General features: G+C 36.4%; 1 protein-coding gene across 4 annotated transcripts in view; it reads right to left on the bottom strand.

The window, feature by feature from the left end:
• The window catches only part of USF3 (upstream transcription factor family member 3), a 49,296-nt gene that overhangs the window by 20,938 nt on the left and 6,302 nt on the right, over positions 1-22,056 (bottom strand). For 2 of the 4 annotated variants that reach the window (XM_082460114.1, XM_082460116.1), the window contains exons 2-5: positions 6,980-7,095; positions 5,489-5,553; positions 3,785-3,813; positions 1,606-1,688 (exon numbers count right to left, since the gene is read on the bottom strand). In XM_082460114.1, the coding sequence (XP_082316240.1) occupies positions 1,606-1,688; positions 3,785-3,813; positions 5,489-5,535 (159 nt within the window). In that variant the 5' untranslated portion in view covers positions 5,536-5,553; positions 6,980-7,095. The other 2 variants (XM_082460115.1, XM_082460117.1) reach the window with 2 other exon arrangements.

Here is a 22,056-nt window from a genome sequence, read left to right as displayed (position 1 = left end):
GGGGAGAATGAAAAGAAACTGAATTGTAAGACCTTGCTGAGGGAGACAGTGTTGTGAAGTGAACACATTGATCTGGCCCTCCCCACCAAAAGCCTGGGATGGTTTGGGACTGGGAAGCTCCAGCTACCCCAGAAGGTGGGGTGAGGCATGGGTTAAAACTGAGGGGACTGATAGAAAGATTCTTCTTTTGCAGTAATAAGAACCACACACACACACACACACACACACACACACACACATCCTATGCAGCTGGATGACTTCCCCTCTTCCCCAACCACAGGAGACAAGTTTATTTTCTGTGAAATTTGAACCAGAAGATTTCAGCCTCAAGGATACTTACTTGGCACAGAAGTGGACAAGATGAGGCTCCTAAATGAAAACAGGGAGGTAAAGTAAAATCCTGTCTTCTAAAGCATGAGACTCTCCAGCACCCCTTCCCCATCCCAGCTCTCAGAAGAATGGCAATGAGCCTTATGGTTCTTTTCCCACCATTCCCACTCCTAGGTAGGGTGCTGAAGGATCCTTCTCCGGAAAATAAAAATTACTAGCTAACCCCAAAAGAAGAAATCTACAAATACTGATATTGTTTAGTTCAGCAACAATAACAGCAACATCAGCTCACTAGCCAGTCGCTAGACAGGACCACCAAACCACAACCCTGTTCCATCAGCTTTTTAATGCCTTGTTCTCAAACATGAAAAAAACAGCTAAGTATCGTTAAACATTTAAGGAATGTCTCCAAAAAGAAAGACAAAACATCAAAACAGAGGAGGGGAAAAGGAAATCAGAAGAAACAAAGACAATATAGAAAACAGAAGAAACATTTAAAAAAACCAAAACCCTATATAATATTCTCAAAGCTAAGATGATATTATATCCATAAGAAAAGTCATGTATGAAAAGGAACAAAGAGAATAAGAAAAAAAGACTTGGAAATAAAAAATATAAGAGCTGAAATTAAAAACAGAAGAGTTGGGCTTCCCTGGTGGCGCAGTGGTTGAGAATCTGCCTGCCAATGCAGGGGACACGGGTTCAAGCCCTGGTCTGGGAAGATCCCACATGCTGCGGAGCAACTGGGCCCGTGAGCCACAACTACTGAGCCTGCGCGTCTGAAGCCTGTGCTCCGCAACAAGAGAGGCCACGATAGTGAGAGGCCCGCGCACCGCGATGAAGAGTGGCCCCCGCTTGCCGCAACTAGAGAAAGCCCTAGCACAGAAACGAAGACCCAACACAGCCAAAAAAAAATTAATTAATTAATTTAAAAAACAAAACAAAACAGAAGAGTTGAAAGAAACCAACTAATTGAGATTGAAAAGGAAGGGTAGAGGGTTCCAGAAGTAAAGGTTCAAAGGAAAAATAGGGAAAATGGAAATTATGTGGCAATTTGACCATATAGAAACTGTAGTAAGAGACTGTTGGAGGTGTGGAGAGAATTAAAGATAGGCAGGTATATAGAAAATTGAGCAAATGATAAACAATGAGGCAATTATTAACTCTAAAAAACCATTAATGGCAGGGAACAAAAATAATCATTCTGAGCACAGAAACAACTTAGGGAATTATCTGATCACAAGCAATTGGTGAAAGTATGAGTGGATTTCTTACCTGTTTCAGCGCAGGGGAGCATGGGATCAGCTCTCCTATTCTGTTTATCCCAGCATTGATTTTCTTCTTTCTATGCCTCTCCACTAGATAGAGGAAAAATTCATTTATCACACCTTACAGTACTACTGCCAAAGTGTCTCATTCTCCCTGGGTAAAGAAATTTTAGGTAAAGAAATCCCTAAGAAAGTCTTATCAAATAGTATCTACTGAGTACAAATAACTACAATAAGATTTCTAAGAATGTCATATTCTAGGTCTAGTGTTATGGAAATCAATATAAGCCATACCATTTATTAGGATTTAAAATAATGGAATCTATAATAATTAAATTCAATTTATAAACACAAAGTACTAATACTACATTACTCTTAGGCCATTATTATATTTCAAGTAATTATTAGAGATTTTAACGATAACTAAATTACAAGAACCCACTAGCTATGTTACTAGAAAGCTGCTTCTTTATAGCAAATGGGCAAGTTAGACCTTTCTAGACAGATTAAAGAACTTTAACACACCTTTTAGGCTGACTAGAAGGCATTTTTGGAATAGAAACGGCTATTAGTTGTGACTTAAAATAGACAAGAAAAGGCACTGGTTTATTTTTTTCTATGGGGTCTGTGCTGTTCACTTTGGCCCATCTAAGAAGCTGAACAACTGACAACTTCTCAATTAACTGAGAAATGTTCCAGGCTTACGTGCTACAACTTTAAAAGTTGTATGAAAGGTGCAAGAAGATACAAGAGATGATCTAAATAGTTTTTCTATAAGACACTGTAAATAGAAAAATCAGTCTACTTTCTGTTAGTTTTCTAAAACCTTCCATTTAACAAAGGACTTCAGCGCTTCTAAGAGGATGATCTTTCAGATATAGCATAAGTAGGTCTTGTTTTTCAAAATATATACTTTTTGCTTCATAATCTAGCAGTAAGAACATCCTTTCAATGACATCCATTTACTCTCTCTTAATAAATTACCATCAGGACATATTTATGGTCCCATGTGACATCTGATTCCAATAAAACGATTTAGTTCATATGGCCAAAAAAATTAGATTTATTGATGTGGCCAAAAAAAAAAAACCACAAAGCAATAAAGTATAGCTCACCTTTCTTCTGAATTCTCTAACAATAGTATTTGCTGTTATCTAAGAGCATATTTTTTAATGTGTGTAGATAAAACAACAAGAACAACAACATTAAGACTCTATCCACAGTGATAAAAGGGAATTCAAAGGTAGTAAACTCCCATTCTGAGGAACAGCAATGTCCTACCAGTGTTCAACACATCTTTCCATAGATAAAGTTTTCCCCAGGGTCCTTTCCTTAGGGAAGGGAAGAGATTATTTATAGAGTAATAGAAATTGAGTCTAAAATATATATTTTTAGATCTGACTGTAGTCCCTGATGGAAAATAAAATGTTAAAAATGTACCAAATTGTCAATGTATGCACAATTACTTCTATAAATGTTTACCTGGCTGTGGCCTATAATTTTGATGTTTGAGATAAAAATCAAATATTTTTTTCTACATTTCTTCTTATAATTGAGAACTCCACAGCTTAATTTAAGACCGTTCACATTTCAAGTACCTTTAAGATCTACAGCCTGCTCCCCATTTCTTCCCTACTCCTGTAGGCAGCTAGCCCACTCTAGAATTTCTGCAGAGGTACATACGCTTCACTCTTTTCAGGAAGAGTATTTCTGGAATTCCTCAGCGGGTGAAATCACTTAAAACACTAGCACCAGGGGTATATTAATCCTTAAATTATTTAATGGACTGTGAATCAGAAAATGACAAGCCATCTTCATGAGACTTAGGGAGTATTTTGTCAACTAAAAACAATATAGAACAAATTATTTTGTATAAAATAAATAAGATACAAGGGTATATTGTACAACACAGGGAATACAGTCAATATTTTATAATAACTATAAATGGAATATAACCTTTAAAAGTTTGAATCACCATGTCATACACCTGTAATTTATATAACATTGCACAACTATACTTCAATATAAAAAATGCAAAAAAAAAAATAACCCAAACAATAAAGGAACACTTTCCTAAAATGTAATAATGATTCTGTGCTTATAACATAAAACACAATCAACTGCAGTATAATTTCATTTTGAATGCAAAAAATGCTAACAAATAAAACTTAAATTGCTGTTTCTACCTGCATTGTGTGTCTCCCGATTTTTCTTTCTGAAACAAAAAGTACAGATAAAAGGAACATGAAAATAATAGGAAAACATTTTACTTTATATTTTGAGAGCCATAAAAATTAATTTTATGAATTTGTATTTGTTGTATCAATGAGAAGCCATTTGAAGGAAAATTTTCTTAATAATATATTATGGTATAAAAACCTAACTGCAGATACATCAATATAAACTTAGAATTCACAATTTCTCAAAGTAACTACAATTCTCCATTTTTCCATACCCAGAAGTCATTGGTTGGGAAGTAAGTCAATCATTGAAAATCTTACCTATTTGAAAAATGTACTTAAGGGGCTAGTCAGCTCTCTAAGTGATGTGCCAAGTACAGCTGCCCCTTGAACTACATGGGTTTGAACTACACGGATCCACTTATACTTGTATTTTCTTCAATTGTAAATACTACAGTACCACAGGATCCACAGTTGGTTGAATCCATGGATATGGAACCGTGGATATGGAGAACTGTGAATAGAAGGTCTGGCTATACCCCTAACTACACGCTGTTCAAGGGTCAACTGTCGGTGATTTCTTTTTTTTTATAAATTTATTTTATTTTTATTTATTTATTTTTGTCTGCGTTGGGTCTTCATTGCTGCACGCAGGCTTTTTCTAGTTGCGGTGAGCGGGGGCTACTCTTTGTTGCAGTGCGTGGGCTTCTCATTGCAGTGGCTTCTCTTGTTGTGGAGCACGGGCTCTAGGTGCACGGGCTTCAGTAGTTGTGGCACACAGGCTTAGTTGCTCTGGGGCATGTGGGATCTTCCCAGACCAGGGCTTGAACCCATGTCCCCTGCATTGGCAGGTGGATTCTTAACCACTGCGCCACCAGGAAAGTCCCTGTAGGTGATTTCTGATGTTTGCTCTGGCACCTGGCCAGGGGTAGGGATGAGTATGTACAGAAGACAAGCAATGGTACAGAAGAACCTTGTAATCCCCAGGGAGGGAAGTGTGGTAGTCACTAGCACTCATGCACTAACAACTGGCATCTGAGCCATCTTTTGCATTTATGTACCTTAGGTTATCCAAACTCTTACATTTTCTTAAAAGCTAATGTACTAAAAACACCAATTTTCCCTTTTATGTACAATTACTCAATACATAAGAATTCTCTAACAGCTATTTGGTAAGGAAAGAAAATAATGATTTTAATATTTAATAATGGAAGCATTGGCCATGCAATTCTAAGCAGAAACATCGCCCAAAATGCTAGAAATTTTGAAGGAGGTATTATACAAAGAACCAGAACTAATATTGTACTAATGTGCATATTGGCATTAATGGTTTGTAATGTCACAAAATGTCTATTCAAACTGACTGCAGCCTAAGTGAACTTAGTATCCACCACAAAGACTAATATTGAATGCAAGTAAAAATTTCAGGAGAAACTAAACGTTTAGCATAGATTAGGTATTATACTATTTTAACTACTGATAGTCATTTTATTTCTTACACTGCTAGTAGAATTTAAAGGACAGGTAAATTTTAATTATGTACCCCTTTCAGTAAATCTATTTATATTTATCCATACCTATTTTTGAAGAGTAATGGTTTTCTAGGCATCCAAATGAAAGTCCCCTAAAGGACTACCTATTTAGCAAAGTGGGGACTAATTCTGCCTCTTATCTGCCAAACTATATTATTTTTGGACTGTGTCTTCATACCTGTGCTGCTTTTTTGTAGGAGTCTCATTCTCTGTCATTTCTGGCATGGTTACAGTGATAGGAACCTACAAGGCATGGAAAGACATGTCAGAAAGTCTAAAGGCATTCTAGTATCTTGGAGAAACTGATTAATAGCAATTTGGTTTGAATACCAAGATGCTAAGAAATAAAAGTGACATCATGAAAAAGCACTGGATTAGGTGTTGTAGATAAGTATAAGAAGATAGGACAAAAAATATTATAACCAGCAGGTAGAGAACATGGTGAATGTCAAATGTGAGGTATAGCCAGAAAGTGCTTGAGAAGATTGGAGGAGAGAAAGGTCATTATAGGTTTGGAAATCAAGAAAAGCCTAAAGGGGGTGTAGATTTGAGCAAGACCTAGAAAGACAGGTAAAACACACTTGAGTTGGGAGAGTATGTTCTTTGTTCATGATACAAAATTTAAAACAATGGTCCTCCTCTCTGAACGCAGAAAAAACAAAAGTGACAAGTACACAAATATATAATATTCCATACGTGGAAGCAAGCATTCATTCATTTATTCATTCACTCATTTGCCAGGCTTCTTTCATTTCAAACTGCTAGAAGTCTTAAACATTACCACTTGAGAATCATTAAAATCTGAGTTTGAGTATGAAAATTCTATTTATATTTAAAATATCATGATACTAAAGAATATATGTACAATATGGAAATATACACCTATGCCAAAAAAGCCTGAAAGCAAATACATTAAAATATTAATCACAGTTATATAAGGTCAGGAATATTATAGGTGACTTCTTTCTCTTTTCTGATTTTTAAGAATTTTGTAATGACAACCTTAATGCTTTTAAATCCCAGGGATTGACAACTTTTCAAAAGAGGTCTGTCAAGTTGGGATACCTGTTCTGATACACTGGAGGAGGTTGCAAGAGCAGTTTCCTATTTTCTCTTTGAGAGAGAAAGAAGGCAGCAAGTAAGGAACCGAAGTCAGCGTGAGTTTAAAATCTGGTTCTGCCATTTCCCAGCTGTGAGGTCCTGGGCAAGTTATGTAATGTCTTGGAACCTCAGATGCTTAATCTCGAAAGTGGATCATAATCACAGTATCTAGATTATTGGGCTGTTTCAAGAAAGGAATGATGAAATAATGCAGGGAGAGGACAACAGCGTGGTGCCTAGCTGTAGTAAGAATTTAATCAACATTAGCCATGGATATTAATGAGGTATTTCAGGTTAAGGCTTTAGCTCTAGAAAGGAGGGAGAAGGGTCCTGGGAAAGAAGGAGAAGTAGATGCAGACAAGGTGCTGACAGAAAAGTACTAACTGAAGCAGCCTGAGGAGAAATGTGTGCTCTAGACCCATTTCCAGCAGCTTATTCCACCTTCTCCCTAACATTTATGAAGGTCCAGATCAGCCTAAAAAACAAGTTCACATTAGATAACCATAGAATGACAATGTGGGACACTGGACACGTGAGTAAATAAATCAATCCCTGTCACCTTTCTCACCCAAGGGCTTGCAGAATTTCTTCACTTTTGATTCCTGGCTTCCAACGCCTCCCGTTTCTGATCCAAATCTATCATCTTCTGCCAGAAGATGGTCTATAAGTTATGTTTTCTTCTTACTACACAAGAGAAAAATCAGTGAGTGTTTATACGTTTCCATTAGCAGCATGGAAAACAAGGACTAGCAACCTAGAGCAGGCAGGCAGATTTTCCGTGGCATACAGGATGATCCTGAATTCTCCCCACCTCTCAAAAGTTAATGAACCTGGTTGCTTTCAAAAGTCACTTCCCGGTGGGTTGTGAGTGCTCCACCCTGCACAAAGATGGTAGCACAGCAGCCATTGGACAGTCTCCAGGAGGTGATTCTCCCCTTTCTCATGCGTGCTCAGTTTTCCTTGCCCTCCGCTGTCCTCAATTCTAAAATTATCTTTCCTTCAATCTCTTACTTCCCCATTCTCTCTTGTGCAAAAGACTGAAAATCTACTCAAGGACCTACCACTAAGGCACCAGGAAGACAGCCCTCGGATCTGTGCATTGTCTGTGCTCTTAAAAAATGCAAATATTGGGTGGGGGAATTCCCTGGTGATCCAGTGGTTAGCACTCGGCACTTTCACTGCCAGGGCCTGGGTTCAGTCCCTGGTCGGGGAACGAAGAGCCCACAAGCCTTGCAGCATGGCCAAAAATAAAAAGCAGATATATGGGGACTTCATCCCAGACAAATGAGAAGTGTTAGGTAGGGCCCAGGAATCCGTATTTTCAACAAGGTCTCTGGGTGATTTTTTTCTTTTTTTTTTTTTGGACAAACTTAGCTCCTCTTTAGGACAATATTTCCTAAACATTCCTGATAATCTGAAGGTACTAGCTTAAAAATACAGATTCTCAGCCCATCCCAGATCCACTGAATCAGTCTCTAAGGAAGGAATTCAAATCTCTGAGGGAGGGACCTGAAATTTAATGAGTGCCCCCAGGTGGTTCTTATCAGGACAATTTGAAAGCACAGGCAGATATCTTGGTGAAATTTCAGGGACCTGACCAATTCTCTACTGTAGGAGAGATGGTTTGGGATGTGGTATGAGAGGTGACCAGATAATTTTACCTATAAACCAGTAAGGTCAGATTTGCCTCATACCCACATGAGTCAGCGTTTGGTCATTAATAGCACAGTTCCAGTTGTTGCCCTGTAGCCCTTTTGCAAGTTTGCAGATTCATGTTACAATTAAGATACATGAAGTAAAAGTTTTAATTTTTTTTAACAGCTAGAATCTTAAAGTAAATGACACTAGAGGCCTATCACATAAGTAAATACATTCAATAAACTTCACTGTGGTGAAAGCCAGTAGTTTACTGAAAGAGGAATATAACGGCAAATCAAAATCATCCAGTTTACCAAATGTCACTATAAATATCCATCTCAAAGCACATTTTAACCAGTTCAATTAATCTAATTCAGTGCAAAATCATTTCCATGTCCATTACCTCCTGATATTAAAATTGCATTCCTGACACTGAAAAAGAACATTTACTGGAATGAAGAACTATATAATATTGTCATAAATCCTTGTCCACTTATTAATTAACCTACTAATAAGGAAATGGCACTTTTAATACAATATTTATGTAACTAAATACAAATATACCCTTTAAAGTATTTAAAGTGCCATGAATTTTTGAAAATTGTCCAAACGTTACATTAGTAATCTATGGATTATTATTTTTCACAGTAAGAAAGAATTATTTCTGAAATTAGTCAAACCCAGTGGTTCTCAAAGTGTGGCCTTCAGATCACCTGCATCAAAATCACATCTTTTAAAACTTTTTTTCCCCTCAGGGTAAAGCTTACATATTAGTCAAATGCACAGATTTTAGTGTAACATTCAGAGAGTTCTGACAAATGCATACACCTGTGTGACACAACCCCTGGCAAGGTACGGAACATTATTATCATCAGAGAAAGTTCTCTTATGACCCTTCCTGATCAGTCCCTTCCCCCTACTCCCAGAGAGGTGACCAGCCTTCTCATTTTTTTCACCACAGAGCTTTATAATGTATTAACTGAGAATGCTACTGTTTCAAACTTTTACTCAACATGTTGTTAAAATTCATTTGTAGTTTGTTCCTCTTTACTCCTGAGTACGAATATATAATTGTGTGTGAATTTACAACCCAATTTGTTCATTCATTTTTCTGTTCACGGACACCTGGATTGCTTCCATGTTTTGGCTACTATGGATAAAGCTGCTACCCAAGAACACTGCTGTGTAAGTCTCTTTGTGGATACAGTCTTTCATTTCTCTTGGTAAATACCTACAAGTATAATTGTTTATCACGTCCCCTGAAGTTCCACTCCTAGGTGTTTACCCAAGAGAAATGAAAGATTCTATCCACAAAAAGCCTAATACAAAGAACATCTGTCACACTTTCTCCAGAGTGGTAGTACCGTTTCGCACCGCCCACGATGTAGAAGAATCGCTGGTTGCTCCACAGCCTCGCCAGTACTGGGTTTTGTCAGCCTGTTAATCTCAGCCATGCTGGTGAGTATATAGCAGTATCCCATTCTAGTTTAATTTGCCCTTCTTCATGACTAATGATATTGAATGCTTTTTTTTTTTTTTTGCTGCGTCATGCAGCTTGCGGGATCTTAGTTCCCCAACCCCAGGGATCCAGCCCATGCCCCCTGCAGTGGAAGCGTAGAGTCCGAACCACTTGACCGCCACGGAATTCCCTTGAATGCTTTTTATGTGCCTATTAAGACCATTTGTAGATCTTCTTTTGTCTGTTCATATCTTTAACCAGTTTTTTAATTGGACTGTTTATCTTTTTATTATTGATTTATAGGAAGTCTTTATATATTCTGAGTTATTAACTGACATTTCTTCTGGACACCTGTCCTTTGTCTGAAATACATTTTGCAAATACTTTCTCCTATTACGTGGCTTGCTGATGCTTTTTCTTATTTTCTTTTTTTTCTCTCTTCAAGTTCATTGATTCTCTGATTTGATTTGACTGGATTGATTGATTGATTTTTTGGCCCTACCTCAGGGCACGTGGGACCTTAGTTCCCCACCCAGGGATGGAACCCGCGCCCCCTGCAGAGGAAGCAAGGAGTCTTAACCACTGGACCGCCAGGGAAGTCCCAGCCTATGCATTTTCTTAACTGTGCCTTTTGGTGAGCAAAAGTTCTTGATGAAATATAACATCTATTTTTCTTATCAATTTTTTCTTTTATGATTATTTTTTTGTGTGTCCTGTCCAAAAAGCCTTTACCCATCCCAAAGAAATTCTCCAATGGTTGCTTCTAGAAAGTTTATAATTAATTATAAATTAATTACTAATTAATTATAATATTTAGGTCAATGATCCATATTATTTATGGCATGAGGTAGGGGTCAAAGTTCTTTGTTTTTCATATGGATATTTAGTTGTTCCAACACCATTGCTTGAAAAGATTTCCTTTCTTCAATGGCATCTTTGTTAAAAGACAAATACCTGTAACAGTGCAGTTCCGTTTCTAGGCTCTCTATTCTGTTGCTCTATATTCTGATCTATCCTTATATTATTACCACACAGTCTTGATTAAGCTTATGTTTAAAATATAGATTCCTACACCCCACCCCAGACCTAATGTATCAGAATCTTGGGAGGGAGAGGTTCAGGAATATGCAGTTCTAACAAGCTTCCTAGCTGATTCTTATACACCCCAAAGTTAGAAAGTATTACATTACTTTAAAACCCCTTTCTCTAAAACTGATACAAATTGGTGAGCTTACAAATTAGGGTCCATTTGGAAAGACCAGTGAACCTGAGCTGTGTCTCAGATTTGCTACTCAATAGCTATATTCCACTTTATTTACCATAATCCAGGGCCTAAGTTTTTTCATGTGTAAAAGAAGAGGGTAGGTCTAGACTCAACTGTTCAAGTATGGATTGAGTACGTACACTGCCTAGCAATTGCAGAAATAAAGATGAATACAGTCTAGATCAGGGCTTTCCAAAAAAGCTTTGTGCAGTGGAAAATCCACTTTCCATATGGTCACCACTAGTCACACGTGGCTATTAAGTGCTTGAAATGGGGCGAGACCATGGAATTAAATTTTTCATTTTATATATTTTTAAGTAATTTAAATAGCTACTTGTGGCTAGTGGCTACTGTACTGGACAACACAGGGAATGTAAAAAATAAGTTAAAAGGTGAAAGATGAATTAAAAGATTGGTTAATGAATGTCAGCTTCCTGGTTTTGGTATTGTCCTACAGTTATAAAAGATGTCACCTTTGGGTGAAGCGGGGTGAAGAGCACATGGACTCTTTGTACTGTGTTTGTATCTTCCTTTGAGTCTATAATTATTTTAAAAATAAAAAAGTTTTTAAAAGCGAATTTAGGGAATTCCCTGGTGGTCCAGTGGTTAGGACTCCGCACATTCACTGCCGAGGGCCGGGGGTGTGGAGGGCAGAAAGAGAACCTGGACCAGACTGTAAAGGAATTTTCTATGCCTAATAAATGTGTTCAGATTTTATCTTAAAATCAGTGATTCTTGAATAGCAATCCAAGAAACTAGCCTGGCCTGAAGTAAAATGAAGTCCCCCGGTCTACAGTAAAATAGAAAAAAGGACAATGCAGTTAGGATATTTTTTCTTTTTTATTGGTAATATAACTCACATACAATAAGTCACTAACTTAAGTTCACTGCTCCATGCTTTTTTGCAGGCCACGGCAGCGAAAGCCCGTGATCCTAACCACTAGGCCACCAGGGAACTCCTCATGCATTTTTATACATGAATACAACCATGTAACCACCACTCTGATCAATATATAGAACATTACCAGCATCTCAAAAGGCTCTTTCGAGGTCACTGCCACTTAATTCCCTGAAGTTTCTTTTAAAAATATATATTCAGGGATTTCCCTGGCAGTCTGGTGGTTAAGACTTTGCCTTCCAATGCAGGGGGTGCAGGCTCGATCCCTGGTCGGGGAGCTAAGATCCCACATGCCTTGTGGCCAGAAAACCAAAACATAAAACAGAAGCAACACTGTAATAAATTCAATAAAGACTTTAAAAATGGTCCATATCAAAAAATAAAAAATAAATAAATATATATATATATATATATATATATATATATATATATAGAAAGAAGAATATATATTTCCAACAGGTATGTGAAAAGATGCTCAACATCATTAATCATCAGGTAAATGCAAATCAAAACCACAAAGAGATCTCACTTCACACCTGTTAAAATGGCTATTATCAAAAAGTCAAAAGATAAGTGTTGGTGAGGGTGTGGAGAAAAGGGAACCCTCTTGTACTGTTGGTGGGAACATAAACTGGTACAGCCATTATGGAAAATAGCATGGAGGTTCCTCAAAAAATTAAAAATAGAACTACCATATGTTCCAGCATCACACTTCTGGGTATATATCCAAAGGAAATAAATCACTATCTCAAAGAAATCTCTGTACTCTATTCATTGCAGCATCATCCACAGTAGCCAAGATATGGAAACAACCTAAGTGTCCACTGACAGATGAATGGGTAAAGAAAATACTGTACTATATGAATGTATTATTTTGTATATTGTATGTGATATATATATGTGTATGTATATATCATTCGGCCTTAAAAAAAGGGAAATCCTGACACTTGTAACAACATGGATCAGCCTGAAAGACATTATGCTAAATGAAATAAGCCAGACACAGACAAACAAACACTGTATGATCTCACTTATATGTGGAAACTAAAAAAGTCGAACTCATAGTAACAGAGGGTAAAATTGTTGTTACCAGGGGCCAGGGGGTGGAGGAAATGGTCAAAGTGTACAATCAGTTATACATTGAAAAAGTTCTGAAGACCTAATGTACAGCATGGTGACTATAGTTAATATAAGGTATTGTATATTTGAAATTTGCTGAGAGAAAATCTTAATTGTTCTCACCACAAACAGTAGCTATGTGAGGTGACGGATGTGTTAATTAGCTTGACTGTGGTAATCATTTCACAATGTATACTTATATCAAAGCATTATTTTATACACCTTAAATATATGTAATTTTTATTTGTCAATTATACCTCAATAAAGCTGGAAAAAATATATGTATATATTCAGAAGTGTGTTACTACCTCATACATTGCTGGCGGGAATGTAAAATGGTATGGTCACTTTGGAAAACAGTCTGGCAGTTCCTCAAATAGTTAAACACAGAGTTGCCATATAATCCAGCAATTCCACCTAGGTATATACCCAAGAGAATTGAAAACACATGTTCACACAAAAACTTGTACATGGATATTTGTAGCAGCAATGTTCATAATAGTTTAAGAGTTGGAATAAGCGAAATGTCCTCAAATGACAATAAAATGTGATATATCCACACAATGGAATATTATTCAGCAATAAAAAGACATGAAGTACTGATACATGCTACAGCATGGGTGATCCTTTATATTATAAACATTATATTAAATGAAAGAAGTCTGACACAAAATGTCACGTATTGCGACCTTTATATATTCCATTTATAAGAAATGTCCATAACAGGTAAACCCATAGAGAAAGAAAGTGGTTGCCAGGGGCTGAGAAGGATGGGGAGTGAATGCTAATGAGGAAGGTGGAGGGGCGGGGTGGTCTTTGGGGGATGATGAAATGTTCTAAAATTAGATAATGGTGATGGTTGCACAACTCCGTAAACATACTAAAAACCATTGAATTACTCTTTAAATGGTAAACTTCATGGTATGTGAATTATATCTCAATCAAGATCTTAAATTTAAAAAAAAACTGTTTGATAGAAGTCTCTTTGGGTAATTTGAAACTCTCTACCCATTCATCTTTTTCATCACTTTGTACATCTGCTTTCTTTCAGCATATAATTTCAAAATTCTCCTTAGTCACCAGTCATCCCCAATTTCCCTAATACAGGGAAAATGTGAAGCCACCAAAAAGTACTGGCGTTTATTTAAGAGAAGATTTAGTTTAACTTTCAGTAGCAAGTTGCATTTTCTTCCCACCAAGAAGTAATTTAGTGGTAAAGGTTAATTTTTAGTGTGTCTTTAGATACTATGAAGAGAAAAACCTAATTCTTATAAAAATTTCAAGTTGGAATTAAAGTGTCTTAATTGCAAATATTTTATGGCACATTGCTTAAACATCCTTTGTCCATGGGTTGAGAAAGATCTTTTCAATCTCTGTATTCGTCTTGCTGCTGTTGAATGCATTCCTAAGCATTTTACAATTACTTAAAATGTTTTAAGAGTGGCTACGTAGATATGCAATTTTAAAATATGTTCCATTTCTTTATATGAGATCTATAATAAATCCTTAGTCCTCTCCAATCAAAATGATTTACACTACTGAACTAGAATATGATCCACGGAAATTATAACACAATTAAGCATTAATTCTTGGTCTGGGTCACAGTCATTAAAATGTTAAGCCATAGGCAATGCTATGTTCTGTTTTTTACTTAAGGTGGGCATTTCTCCATGTCATTCAAAATTGTGATTACAGCATTTATGTTTAGTATCTTGGATATACGTACGCTATCATCTTATTTAGTGCTTTGAGGCATCTTTGCTCTCTGTATTTTGCTAGATGAGCTACTATTTGCATTTATCTTCTCCAGCATTTTAGGTTAATAACCTCCTACCTGGTCTACAGGGTTCAACTCATTAAATCTTGAAATCTGGCATATATGTATTAATAGTGGGAATAGCACAGGGGTGCTTTTCACACCCAAACGAATCCTTCCTCTATACACGTGGTTTCAGCAGCTGCTTTCCATCTTGGTGGGAACTTGAGGAACTGTTTATGAGTGTGCTGTGTTGTCTTCTGCTTTCTCTAACTGCTATCAGAAGTTCTAATTTTCTCTGCCGTTAAAGAAATACTACGTCCTTTAACGATGTCTGTTGGCTCCCACCATCATGTTGGGTGCAATCAGTCATGGAGTTTTCATAAATGCCAATCTTGAGATGCTATGACATATATACGAATATGAAATAATGAAGTCCTGCTTTTACTGTGCAGTTGAGTGAAACTATATTTCAAGAAAAAGAAATAAGCCAAGGGCATAGTAATTTGCTGAATGCAGTTTTAAATTTTTATTTTTAAGCTACACAAGTAACCTGTTTGTATAAAAACATGTTTTTATTGAGATATAATTGACATATAACATTATATTAGTTTCAGGTATACAACATAATGATTTGATATTTGCATATATTGCAAAATGCTCACCACAATAAGTCTAGTTAACATCCATCACCACACAGAGTTACAAAATTTTTTCTTGTGATGAGAAGTTTTAACATCTACTCTCTTAGCAACTTCCAAATATTCAATACAGTATTATTTTAAAAATCATTTCTGAAGAGTCTAGAAATGTATAAAGTTAAATGGAAAAGTTATTTAGCTCTATAATTGCACTCTTCAGGAATAACCACTGTAAACAGCTCGGCATTTTTTAGACCTTTTCCTTGCTCTTGCCTATACAAACTACAAATATTGATATTTCTGGCTCAGAAACTATATCATAATTAAATTCAAAGAGAACTCCATGCTTTAAAGCTTTTTTTTTTTTAATTCAGTTGCAAAAATAATCCTTGCTCTTTGTAAAAATTTTAAACAGCACAGATGTATATGAAGTACCAGTGCCCTTCTGCTCTTAACAGTCTGGTGGTATCAATTCCAGATATTTTTCCTATGTATGTCCAAGCAATTATTTATGTACATATTAGTAACTGTTATACGGAAAGAGCAGGACACAAAAAATGCAAATAGTATAAAATATCTTCCAGTCCCAGTTCAAATCTCCTCTGTTGGGTGATCCTGCTCCTTGGATAAAATTTAGGGCAGATCCCATGACTATACTGGTCACAATTACATAATAAAAATCCTCTAGTCATTTCTAGTCATAAAATAATCCATTGAGAATGTATCAGTACAGTTCCTTTAATGGAGGTAATGCTTCCGGCCACACAATCTCTTGCACTCTCCCCACCTGCCTTCTGCCTCTGTCCTTACAGCCCCAGTCTCTTTCTGCTGAGGTGCCCTTGCCCCTGTCAGGAAGGCCTGTAGCACAGTGCCCAGACCAGCTCCCTCCTGACATAATGTGGACCCATACCTGGTCCACAGAAACACATACCTCTTTAATGCAACAACTCCTAGAAATTTACCGCAAGTATGTATGTGGCAGAAGACATTTATTCAAGGATATTCAAGTAACAAAAGACACGGAAATGCTCATCAAAAGGAGACTGATTAAATATGTCACAGTATCATGTTGAACCCCTGAAACTGCCCATATGCGATATTTTCTGCCTCTAGAAACTACAATTTCAGATGGTTCAACCTAATAGCTCCACCCATACAATGTAGTTATATGTACTGATAGTCAAATTTATTTATTTATCTATTTATTTATTTACCTATTTATTTGTTATGGGCTGTATTGTATCTCCCCCAAATTCACATGTTGAAGTCCTAATGCCCAATACTTCAGAATGTGACTGTATTTGAGGATAGGCTCTTTAAAGAGGTAATTAAGTTAAAATGGGGTCATTAGGGTAGGCCCTAATCCAAGATGACTGGTGTCCTTATAAGAAAAGGAGATTAGAATGCAGACCACACAGACATAGGGAGGACCACGTGAGGAGAAAGCAACCATCTACAAGCCAAGGAGAGGCTTCAGAAGAAACTAAACCTGCTGACACCTTAATCTTGGATTTTGAGCCTCAAGAACTTTAAGAAAATTAATTTTTCTTGTTTAAGCCATCCAGCCTGTGTATTTTGTTATGGCAGCCCTAGCAAATAAGTAAATAAATATTCATAAATAAATAAATGTTACAAGTAAACTTGTATATAATACCTATCCTTTGGGATGGGGAGGAGGACATATGTTAATAAATGATGCACAGAATTTCTCTGGAAGGACTGCCTTTGAGGAAGGGAAATGGGGGACACAGTACACAGGAGACCTAGTGTATATCTTCAAATGCAATTTTAAGTTTTGCCACATGTATGCATTATGAATTAATTTTTGTCTTTCTAATAAATGCTTTTAAGGCTATAATATTTCCTCAAGGTACAACTTTGTCCACAGCCCATAAATTTTGATAAGTAATATTTTCAAGTTATTAATTTCTAAATAGTATACAGTGTCACTTAAATATTAAATTATTTTTTAAATGCTATACTGAAAAACAAAAAAATAAACATTACCCCTAACCACCTCCCTTTTTTCAAGGAGGAAAATCAAAGTCCCCATTACCACCTATTCATTCTACCCTCTCCCAGTTGGTAATCAATTTGACATCAATTTTCTTGATCTTTCTACAGAGTTATTTACATATATGTATTATCACATGCACAAATTTTTTTATAAAAATTAAATCATGCTCTATGTCACTCTGAAATCTGCTTTATTTTTACTTAGAAATACATTATGGACATCTTTCCAGTAAGTACATATCAATTTAACTTACTCTTTCTAATACCTGCATAGCATTGTGTGACCTGGATGAGCCATCATTTATTTAGCTGTTACCCATTGATGAATACTCTTTATCCCTCTTTCTTTTTTATTTATTTTATTTTATTTTTAAAATTTTTATTGGGGTATAGTTGATTTACAATATTGTTATCTCTCTTCCTTTTTTACTTCTGGGTTTTGTTTTGTTTGCTATTAAAAACAATGCTGACAAAAAAAGGGTACAATCAACATCTTTTAAATTTTTCAGTCCAAAGCAACACAAAATATCTTATTATTGCTTAACTTGCATCTCCTTGAGGACTAGTGAGGCTGAATACCCTTTCACATGTTATAAATCATTTATATTTCTTTTTTCCATGATTTGCTTGTTTTTATTACCTTGACTTTTTCTTCCTTGTAATTTCAACTTTTATATCCTCTTCAAACTTAGGTACAGTAAAAAGCTTTCCAAGAAGTTATATTTCTTCTTATTTGGTTCCACTTTTGTTAAGAGTGTGTGTGTGTGTGTGTGTGTGTGTGTGTGTGTGTGTGTGTGTGTGAGAGAGAGAGAGAGAGAGAGAGAACTATTTCCTTGCATTACAACTGGCAATAAAAAATTTTCAGTTTTCAGAATTTGAGATTTTCTGTGTAGCCCTGTTACATAATATATTTTTGTTAAGTGTTATATGAGTATTTGAGAGTATTTGAGAAGAGTGTGAGTACACTCTTGAGTATTTGAGAAGAGTGTGTATTTTTAGCTCCTTAGGTATAAAGTTTTATCAACTATTTTAAATTAAATGTTTGTTGTCTGGAATTAAATTTTGATAACAAATTACTATGCATTTTCTTCCATTCAACATTTGCCTGGAGTATGTATGTGTGTATTTTATTTTTAACCTTTCTGCATTATTTTGTTTATATATGTCTAAAATAACACAAATCTGGAGATTTGTTTCTACATAATTTAAGAGCTTTTTTAAAAAAAATGAGAATGTATTACAGTCACATTTATTGTAACTATTGCTACATTTGGTCATATTTTGCTTTTTTTCTCTTCCCTCCTCCACTAAGTTTTTACTTTTCCTTGTCTGGCTTTTTGTTTATTTTCCTCAATATCTTCTTTCCTTCTATATCTATTCTATTCATAAATATCCTTAACAACTTTAAGAAACATACTGTAGTGGACATTTGTTAGACATTTTCTCCTCTCCACTCCATGAACTTCCCCAATTCTCACTTAGGTATGTACCCCTCCCCAGCACAGCCCTTGTGCTTCAGTAGTAGGCCTTGGCAGGTCTTGGCAAATGATTTTTTTTCTGACAACAGTGACTGGTCTCTGACCTATCCAATCAAAGCAAAGCTCAGGACTTTTCTGTGATGATGTGGGTAGCTGTGCCCTTTCTCTCTCCAATTTAAAGAGAAAGCAGGTAATTCCAAATACTGAACTTGCAGACATCTTGCAAAAGAGGGAAGAAAGTCTGAGGATGAAATTGACACACAAAGAAAAGCAAAGCTGAGAGGATAAAGCTGACAGAAAAGGAATCACATGTCAATAACTTAAGATATACTAATATTAAATTTAAACAAATTTTCTTCCTATTAAAAATAGTATCTATGGTCTCCTCTTCTACCACTACAGAAGTTTTAACACACTCTAATTCTTACCCACCAAACGCCCACCATCTCCCCTCTGCCAAAGACTTACTGAAATTGTGCAGAATTTTAGTTCTAGAGTATTAGTTCTCCTCCTAGATATATATTTCATGTCCAACAGCTCATAGTTTTCTTCTTTGTTCTTTTGTACCATATTTTGGAAGAACTCCTTGGTCTGATCTTCTAGTTCATTAATTCAGTCATCTATTACAACCATGCTGCTACTCAGCCTGCTATTAAAGTTTTTATTTCAGAAAATATGTTTTCAATTTCCAAAAACTGTCTTGTTCTTGTTTCTTTTTCATAGCACCCCATTGTTATTTTATGGAAATTATATTACCTAAAATCTTTCAGGATATTTTTGAATAACAAATGTTATCTTTTATCTATTATATTCAATTTGTTTTCTCAAAAATCAATTCCTCTGTTTGTTCAGCTTGGTGTCCCTCTTTCACCCTCTTGAGTTTCCTTAAATATTTAGTGAGTCTTGGTTAATTGAACTGATAGCTAAAGTTGGTTTCCCCAGCACAGTGGTTCTCAACTCTGGATGCACTGTAGAAATCTTTTAAAAAAAAAAAAAAAAAAAAAAAAAAGCTCCCTAGGTGATTTTAATGGGCATCCACCACTAACAACCACTGCTTTAATATATGTGAATATCACTCTTCTCCCCGTCATGAAAGTGTATGCTGATTATGAGAGTGCTGGCTATCTAGAGTGTCATGCAGAGACGGAGGGGAGCAGCTAGATGGGTAACTTCGGAAGGAAGGAGCCCTACATTCACAGGGGCAGTCAGAAGTTCTCTGAGGTATAACCCTGATTCTCTCTCTGGCCCTCAAGCCCAAGATGGAGATACACCCGATTTATATAAATAAGTTCTAGTAGCTTAGCCCACGAGTAAACACTGTAATTAGCTATTCTAATTAGGCCTAGTACAGTTGTTCTAAAATCCAGTAACTAATTACCTTTTGACCACTGTTACCATCTGAATATTTACATTCCCCCCCCCCAGATTCATATGCTGAAATCCTAATCCCTAAAGTGATAGTATTAAGAGGTGGGACCTTTAGGAGATGATTAGGTCATGAGGGCAGAGGCCTCATGAATGGGATTGGTGCCCTTATAAAACAAGGCCCAGAGAAGTCGCTTGCCCCTTCCACCTTGTGAGGATGCAGCAAAAAGTAGGTGGTCTGCAACTCAGAAGAAGGCCTTCACCAGAATCCAGCCATGCTGGCACCCTGATCTGGACTCCCAGCCTCCAGAAATGTGAGAAATAAATTTCAGTTGTTCATAAGCCACCCAGTCTACGGTATTTTGTTACAACAACCAAAATGGACTAAGACAACCAACCTCAACTTTTCAAAGTCTCTGATTTTTTAGGGTTTTCCAGAATTGTGTTGGCAAAACTCACTTTTCTAGTGTTTCTCCTTTAAGCCTGTATCAGGTTGCAGATTTCTCAGTGCTATAAGGTTTGTCATCAACCTGCTCCTATATGCTTTTCATTTCTCCTAAAGTCCTCAGTGTTTTTCATCTTTAGATGACACCTTTCCCAGCTTTTCAACACTAATAAGGATATGTCCTTATTCTCCCATTTTCTTATTCTTCTTGTTATTTAACTGGATTTTTTTCATTATACAAATAAAACACCCTTATATTAAACTACTCCGATCATTCTGAAGGATTTAAGTTGTAAAAGTAGTAGTCTTCTCCACCAACTGCCCTCCTCAAATTTCCTATTAACACTCTAGTACTTTCTTACTTTTTGGCACTGTAAGATGCTCCAGACTCATCTTGTGACATATATCCTACTGTTTCTCTGGAGAAGCCTGACTAATATAGTGGGTAATCAGTGAGCATGCTGCTAAAGGAATGAGTGACAGGGGTAAGGTGCAGGAGCTTTTTAAAGCTCCTCAAGTGATTCTGAGGCACGGCCACTGTAATCAGTAATACGGATTCTCTCAAGTTCCCCATGTTCTTCACCTCACATTAATGAATGAATGGTAGAGTGGAATGAGACTAGCCTTTGATATCAGACTGAGGATCAAATCTCAAAGTTGACATTTACTAGCTATTTGGTTTTAAAAATAAGTGTTCCTTGAAGTCTTAGCACCCTCACATTTAAAATTGGGAGATTATCACCGACCCCTTAAAGAACTCTTAGGAGTTTACAAGATAATACGTTTTTTTGTGTGTTTTTTTTGTTTTTTGTTTTTGTTAGTTTCTGCTTTATAACAAAGTGAATCAGTTATACATATACATATGTTCCCATATCTCTTCCCTCTTGCATCTCCCTCCCTCCCACCCTCCCTATCCCACCCCTCTAGGTGGTCACAAAGCACCAAGCTGATCTCCCTGTGCTATGCGGCTGCTTCCCACTAGCTATCTATTTTACATTTGGTAGTGTATATATGTCTATGCCACTCTCTCCCCCTGTCACATCTTACCCCTCCCCCTCCCCATATCCTCAAGTCCATTCTCTAGTAGGTCTGTGTCTTTATTCCCGTCTTGCCACTAGGTTCTTCATGACCTTTATTTTCCCTTAGATTCCATATATATGTGTTAGCATACTGTATTTGTTTTTCTCTTTCTGACTTACTTCACTCTGTATGACAGACGATAATACGTTTAATGGATCAAGCAAAGTGTCTGGTATGTAGCAAGAGCTAAAGACACTTTACTTGCCTTTCTTCCATTTCCCCCCTAATTCACTGGGAAGACGAAGGTCAGCTGGTTCACGTTCCTTAACTGGATCCTACATTTATCATAACAGACCTCTGTCTATACATCTCTCCTTTCAGCCTACCAGGACATCCTAAAGCTAATTCCACCATCTGTGGAGAGAGATTCTATACTCGATTCTTTCCTCTTTAGTACTATATTCCCTCCTTAACCATTTCCCTCTTGTTTCCAAAATACAAAGAGTTTCCTCATATTAATTAAACTGGAATTTACTGCCTTTTCTG

The sequence above is a fragment of the Balaenoptera physalus genome, assembly GCF_965194825.1.
Source record: "Balaenoptera physalus genome assembly, chromosome: 4".
Taxonomy (NCBI): domain Eukaryota; kingdom Metazoa; phylum Chordata; class Mammalia; order Artiodactyla; family Balaenopteridae; genus Balaenoptera; species Balaenoptera physalus.
The sequence above is the reverse complement of the archived record's forward strand: the minus strand, read 5'-3'. Positions and strand labels throughout refer to the sequence as shown.